This window comes from Schistocerca serialis, chromosome 9 (assembly GCF_023864345.2).
Source record: "Schistocerca serialis cubense isolate TAMUIC-IGC-003099 chromosome 9, iqSchSeri2.2, whole genome shotgun sequence".
Lineage (NCBI taxonomy): Eukaryota > Metazoa > Arthropoda > Insecta > Orthoptera > Acrididae > Schistocerca > Schistocerca serialis.
This window is the reverse complement of record NC_064646.1, coordinates 94,579,318-94,586,921: the sequence shown is the minus strand read 5'-3', so window position 1 is coordinate 94,586,921 and position 7,604 is coordinate 94,579,318. Positions and strand designations below refer to the sequence as shown.

The 7,604-nt window shown below is 46.7% G+C and overlaps 1 protein-coding gene across 5 annotated transcripts in view; it reads left to right on the top strand.

The window, feature by feature from the left end:
- Window positions 1-482: 482 nt before the first annotated feature.
- LOC126418908 (dehydrogenase/reductase SDR family member 11-like) overlaps window positions 483-7,604 on the top strand; it is a 290,829-nt gene continuing 283,707 nt past the window's right edge. For all 5 annotated transcript variants that reach the window (XM_050085929.1, XM_050085926.1, XM_050085930.1 and 2 more), the window contains exon 1: window positions 483-686. In XM_050085929.1, the coding sequence (XP_049941886.1) occupies window positions 555-686 (132 nt within the window). In that variant the 5' untranslated portion in view covers window positions 483-554. The remainder of the gene's footprint in view (window positions 687-7,604) is intronic.

Genomic DNA, 7,604 nt, shown 5'->3' with positions numbered 1-7,604 from the left:
CTGGGGACGAGAGACTGACCCAGACTGACCCTGGGGAGCTCATAGCGCCCCTTAAATGCACGAGAACAGGCAACCTTTCCCCTTTCCCACCAGAGGGAGACACCAAAGCTGCGATTACCACAGCGGCGCCACCGCCAGAAACGGAGCGCGACTGCTTCACACTACGCGCTGCGGCGCGCTCTTCAAAACAGCAATTTTTACCACCGCCCAACACTCATATACTTACTCTTCCTCACAGTCACATTTCTCCATTTGTGTTTCTCTCTATTCCTCTTGCTCTGTTCCGCGCGCGCGAGCTGCGGAGGCCTTGGCGGAGTCGCCAGCCGCCAGCGCTGAGCTGCTGCGTCACTTCACGTCGCGTGCTCCGAAAGTACAAGTCAGTCGTGATGTGGTCGCGCTGCGTCGTGTCAGCAGATCCCCGCAGTTAAGGTCGTCTTTATATAGCCGCCGCCCGCCCCCACTGCCCAGCAGTCGCGCCTGCATTCTGGGAGCGAGAGCACTCTGTGCGGATCTGAGGCAAGGACGAGACAGCGCAGACAGGACAGGAGGGGGCCATGGAACGGTACCGGGGCCGCGCCGCGCTCGTCACGGGCGCCAGCGTCGGCATCGGCGCCGCCATTACTCAGGCGCTGCTCAGACGCGGCGTCAACGTCGTGGGGCTCGCCAGGAGGGTCGACAGAGTCCAGGTGAGCCTCTGCCGCCTCCTGGTCTGCGGTCAGGCTTCCCCTCGAACAGATTGAGTCTTAACTTTGTAACAGGTAGCAGGATATCTCATTGACAGACTGTGTATCAGGCATTGAAGCTAACCTTAGAATGGGGGAACATAAAATCTGGAGGGCCACGAGGATCGCCTCTGGGCACCCTTTAATTTTTAAGCTAAATACGAGGCGCTGTCAGTAAGTAACTCAACACATTTTCATCTTGGAAGCAGGTTGGTTTTATTCAGGGTTCCAATACATAGTATTACTCCCACCCTTTTGGCTACAAAACATATTATTCGACTTCGATAGGAAAACAAAAGTCGTGGGATAGCGTTATACACATATACGAATGACGTTAGTATCTCGTACACAAGGTATAAAAGGGCGGTCCGAGTGTAATTTGTACTCAGGTGAGTTACATCAAACCTTTATCGACTTGATTATGGCCGAACGACAGCAATTAACAGACTTTAAACGCCGAATGGTAGTTGGAGATAGACACATGGGACATTCGATTTCGGAAATCGTTAATGTATTCATTATTCCGAGATCCAGAGTATCAAAAGTGTGCCGAGAATACCAAATTTGAGGCGTTGCCTCTCACCACGGACAACACAGTGTCCGACGGTATTCACTTTACGATCGAGAACAGCGGCGTTTGGGTTGAGTCAATGATGGACTTGCGACGAACGTATCCGTTAGGACAGTGCCGCAAAATTTGGCGTTAATGGGCTATGGCAGCAGACGACCGACGCAATTGCTTTTGCTAACAGCATGACATCGCCGCTTGCAGCGCCCCTCCTGGGCTCGTGACTATGTCTGTTGGACCGTAGACACATCAGTGACCAGAACGTCTCTCCAAGTTGTAACTCACCTACAGGTGCTCAAAATGCGCTTCGTTTGTGATGTGGCAAGTATCAGTTCGTAGTGAAGAGTTATTGACAAGGTGTGTCCGGGAAGGCGCGAAGGCAGCCCGCTTTGTGAGTCTGGTGATTGAGATGCCTATCTGCAGGTGCGAACTAATTCGATGTGACCATACGGTGAAGAGGATTAACAATGAAACCTGAGGACAACGCGAGTTACAGGTGGAATCTGTAATTATAAGTATTCTGCTAACCATTAGTAGGCTACACCTTACCAACGGGACACTGATATACTGTATATAGCAATAACATGCAGCAGTTCTCTGATAACCTATCGTGTGACGCATAGGTCCCAATGGCAATCAAAGGGTTAATATGCAGCAACTTCAGTGTGTAAGTTGTTTTTTTCTCTCCATCTAATGATCTTCTCGCAGACAGATCATTTAATTTACCATCTGATGTTTTCTGCACGGTCGTAACTACCCCTGTCATTATAGACTACCATTTTTGACTCCCCGCACCAACACTTCAATTTTGAGCTGCTGCCCAGGGGAAAACAGCCTTTCATGGCTTGCTTGAGCCACATATACTTGGGGGTACTAAACAGAGTAAAAACATGCTACCTGTAATAGCTACAATTAATAAAACGCCAATGAAGTAAATACTAATGTAATATTGTTCAATACACTCTCCTCAGTTATCACTGCCCACACTTATATCCTTAACACTCTGTAAGTAATATTTTCCTAGAAGAAACCATTTAATAAAACAATTTAATTTCGGTTCAACCTCTCTAACTTACTGAAAGTATGAGTTAACGTGCGTGAGATTTAAGTTACTTGAGATAAGTAGCAACAACGAGAAGTTTTAACTGTTACTTCAGCAAAAAGCTTTCGTTGTGTATGGCCATGGCGAAGAATAGCTCGGTGACTTCCTAAGACACTTGCACATCCTCCATGTCAACATAAAATTTACCATGGAAGTAGAAAAGGACAAAAAAACTGCCATTTCTAGGTGTGATGGTCACAAGGGATGGTGAAAACCGGGGACAGAGCGTGTATCGAAAGCCGACACACACGGACCGATACCTGCACAAACTATCAAACCACCATCCGAGCCAGAAAAAGAGGCATGATTAATACGCTCGTAACGCGAGCAGGACGAATATGTGAACCGCAGCACCTCAGACGCGAAATGCAACACCTGGAAAGTGTTCTGAGAAGCAATGGGTACTCCACACATTATATTAGAAGTGTAACAGAGACAAACACTCGGCGAAGTAAGGAATCAGAAAAAGAAATGTCGGGTACGTCCTTTCTGACTTACATTCCCAGAGTGACGGGCAGGATCGGCCGTATATTGCGCAAACACGGCGTAAAGACGATTTTCAAACCGACAAGGAAGATCAAAGAGTGTCTTAGATCGGTAAAGGAGAAAGGGGACCCCCTTGCAATGTCGGGAATATACCGCATACCATGCACATGTCGGAATGACTGGACGGTCAATCAACACCAGGATCAAAGAACATAAGCGACATTGCAGGTTGGGGCAGGTGGAGAAATCGGCCGTGGCAGAGCACGCACTGAGTGAGACTGACCAAGTAGTAAAATTCACCGACACGGAAGTTCTGGCTGTAGAGAAGCACTATCACACCCGCTTGTTCAGATAAGCTGTAAAAATACAAAAACACGGGAACAGTTTCAACATGAAAGAAGAAAGCCTTAAGGTAAACGGATCCTGGCTTCCCGTACTGCAGCGAACGACCGTCGCAGGTAGCAAGAGGAGAACCGCACCGAAAATGACCGCGGAGAAGCCATCGTACGTTGGCGCGCCAGGTACATATAGTCTGCGGCCGCGAGCTCGGTTCCAGGTCACCACCGGCAATGGAGGGTGAAGCTTTGACAATGCCAGTCACTCGTGCTGGCGAAACGTCAGTAAAATCATCAGATGAACGTCGGCCGAAGAACTCGAGACATAAGCCAGTAGGCAGTTTGTCAAAAAGCTATACGTTTATTACAGGAGTTCTCTTGAAACGCACTTACGAGAGGACAGCTTCCAAAGAGTCACAATCTCTGATGAAGAAACACTTAACTGTGAAAAATGGCGTGTCATCATCCCGCGTTGGCGACCCATAAACTAGAAGTGTAATCCTTATTAAGAGGTGTCGCTGTAATTGCCCTCTTGAAAATTGCCACTTACACGTTACAATAGAAAGTGTGTTATTTGTAGTCGCCTCGTTGACTGAAGTATCTGTAGTTCACGTCGTAGAGGAACATGCTTCACTCAGAAAAGAAGCCCGATGTTTATCGAGGTCGCTGCACTTGTTGAATATTCCTCACCATTGTTCGAATATTGATGTTTTTTATTTCTTTCTTAGATATTTGTTTGTGGCGAGAAGCGCTTCGGTACATTTATATTTCACAGTCAGAACTATACATCGAAAATAGTTCACTGGATAAAATCATTACTTATTAAGTGGTCATAGACTGCTATAGTTTATATCTAGAATCACTTTTGTATATATATCTTTTAAGTCTGCACTTCGCGGAAACACCGAAAACAGTCCACTCTGCAAAAACTTTATAGCACTGTCTGTGCATCGTAGTTTCGAAGTTATTTTGCGAGGTTATAGCTTATGACAGGAAGCACTTTAACATATTTACAACTTCACAGTTTGCGATCTGCATCGAGAACAGCCCACGTTGTACACCGAAAACAGTGTATAAAGCTGCTCTTACACACACACCATTCCGTCGGTCATGCACGACAATAACGTGTCTGCACTTCTCCTCAGACTGCCTTGTTACCGTTTCACATAGCGACCCCTCGATACATTATAAAGCTCGTCTCTCTCGCATAGTAGTACACAGATTATGATGTCTTTAAACTTTTTAAGGAAATTACATTTTTGTGAACATAGAAATATTTTAAGCACAGAACAGAAGAAACTGAAAAATAATACACTCCTGGAAATTGAAATAAGAACACCGTGAATTCATTGTCCCAGGAAGGGGAAACTTTATTGACACATTCCTGGGGTCAGATACATCACATGATCACACTGACAGAACCACAGGCACATAGACACAGGCAACAGAGCATGCACAATGTCGGCACTAGTACAGTGTATATCCACCTTTCGCAGCAATGCAGGCTGCTATTCTCCCATGGAGACGATCGTGGAGATGCTGGATGTAGTCCTGTGGAACGGCTTGCCATGCCATTTCCACCTGGCGCCTCAGTTGGACCAGCGTTCGTGCTGGACGTGCAGACCGCGTGAGATGACGCTTCATCCAGTCCCAAACATGCTCAATGGGGGACAGATCCGGAGATCTTGCTGGCCAGGGTAGTTGACTTACACCTTCTAGAGCACGTTGGGTGGCACGGGATACATGCGGACGTGCATTGTCCTGTTGGAACAGCAAGTTCCCTTGCCGGTCTAGGAATGGTAGAACGATGGGTTCGATGACGGTTTGGATGTACCGTGCACTATTCAGTGTCCCCTCGACGATCACCGGTGGTGTACGGCCAGTGTAGGAGATCGCTCCCCACACCATGATGCCGGGTGTTGGCCCTGTGTGCCTCGGTCGTATGCAGTCCTGATTGTGGCGCTCACCTGCACGGCACCAAACACGCATACGACCATCATTGGCACCAAGGCAGAAGCGACTCTCATCGCTGAAGACGACACGTCTCCATTCGTCCCTCCATTCACGCCTGTCACGACACCACTGGAGGCGGGCTGCACGATGTTGGGGCGTGAGCGGAAGACGGCCTAACGGTGTGCGGGACCGTAGCCCAGCTTCATGGAGACGGTTGCGAATGGTCCTCGCCGATACCCCAGGACCAACAGTGTCCCTAATTTGCTGGGAAGTGGCGGTGCGGTCCCCTACGGCACTGCGTAGGATGCTACGGTCTTGGCGTGCATCCGTGCGTCGCTGCGGTCCGGTCCCAGGTCGACGGGCACGTGCACCTTCCGCCGACCACTGGCGACAACATCGATGTACTGTGGAGACCTCACGCCCCACGTGTTGAGCAATTCGGCGGTATGTCCACCCGGCCTCCCGCATGCCCACTATACGCCCTCGCTCAAAGTCCGTCAACTGCACATACGGTTCACGTCCACGCTGTCGCGGCATGCTACCAGTGTTAAAGACTGCGATGGAGCTCCGTATGCCACGGCAAACTGGCTGACACTGACGGCGGCGGTGCACAAATGCTGCGCAGCTAGCGCCATTCGACGGCCAACACCGCGGTTCCTGGTGTGTCCGCTGTGCCGTGCGTGTGATCATTGCTTGTACAGCCCTCTCGCAGTGTCCGGAGCAAGTATGGTGGGTCTGACACACCGGTGTCAATGTGTTCTTTTTTCCATTTCCAGGAGTGTAACTACATAACTGGCAGTTACACAACATATGTAGAACGAAATACAAAACCGGTAATGTTGGGGTTCTGTTTTGAGGTGAAAATGAAAAAAAAAGAAAAAAAGTTATGTCGGACTATGGTAATATCATTACAACAGTTATCAAGGGTTCAAACTCAGCATTACGAGAAAGAGCTTAAAATAACAGCAGAAGATGCCTACTAGTGATTCACAGTTAACACTTTAAATCTTAATTTCAGTAAAGAGTCATATTAGGAAACTTCAGACAGGCAATAACGACGTCAGAAAGAGACGGTAATAGTGATACACCAAATGAAACACACTCCATTAAATTTCCGAGGTTGCAGCTGTATAACAAAACAGTCAATCAAAGACTCTAATCAAGAAGCCGAATTCATTGTGTTGTGCCTTTAGAAGCATCTCTCATTGTGATGACCTACAGATAAAAGTGTTGGCATGTTAGACATATGTTGACTCCCTGTTGTCTTCCGGTGCTATCTCCTAGGTCAGTGCACCCGAAGTAAATAAATTATTTCTTCCGCGGAAGCGAGCCGTGGCAACATTGAGTGAGGTACATAGTCGTACATCTTTCAGAAGCCTTACTGGGCATCTGGGAATTCTTATATTCACATCTAAATGCTTTTGTTACTTAATGGTTTTGTTGCTAATAATAAACACCAGTTTCAGTCACTGCACAAGACACGAAAACAGTTGTCATGTAGACTTTGAACTCCTTGTCTAGGTTTCAGAATGGAGTTACTTATTCTTGTGGTAAGATTTTCAACAGGCTCCCATTAACATAAAGCAGGAAACTGAGGAACTCTACGAATTCAACAAAAAAATGGAAAACATATATCTTGTCAATGTGTCTGAACACTCAGATTGCTGTCCTTTTCTTCAGCCCAAAGCCTGGGTTGATGCAGCTCTCCAAGCTATTCTATCTTGTGCAATCTCCGACAATTACTGCATCTCCGAATAACTACTGCAACAAACATCCGCTTGAACCCGCTTACTGTATTCATCTCTTGGTGTCCACCTACAATCTTTACCCCAAACATTTCCCTTCAATACAAACTGGTGATCCCTTTATGTCTCAGAAGGTGACCTATCAACTGACCCGTTCTTCCAGTCAAGTTGTGTCACAAATTTAATTTCTGCACAATTCTATTCAGTACCTTCTCTATCCATCTAATCTTCAGCATTCTTCTGTAGCATCACATCTCAAAAGCTTCTGTTCTCTTCTCGTCTGAACACTTTATCGTCCAGCTTTCTCTTCCTACACGGCTATACGCCAGAAACTTAAATCTGTATTCGATGTTAACAAATTTCTCTTCTTCAGAAAAGTTTTTCTTGCCTTTGCCAGCCTACATTTTATACACTCCTTGCTTCGGCCATCATCAGTTGTTTTACTGTCCAAAAAAGCAAAACTCATCTATTACTTTAAGTGTCTCAATTCCTAATCTCTTTCCCTGAGCATCGCCTGGTTTAATTCGACTACATTCCACTACCCTTTCTTTGCTTTTGTTGATGTTCATCTTATATCCTGCTTTGCAGACACTGACAAATCCCTTAAAATGCTCTTCTAAATCCTTTGCTCTCTCTGAAAGAATCTCAAAGATTTTTCTTTCTTCTCCTTGGACTTAAATTCTTACTTCCAAT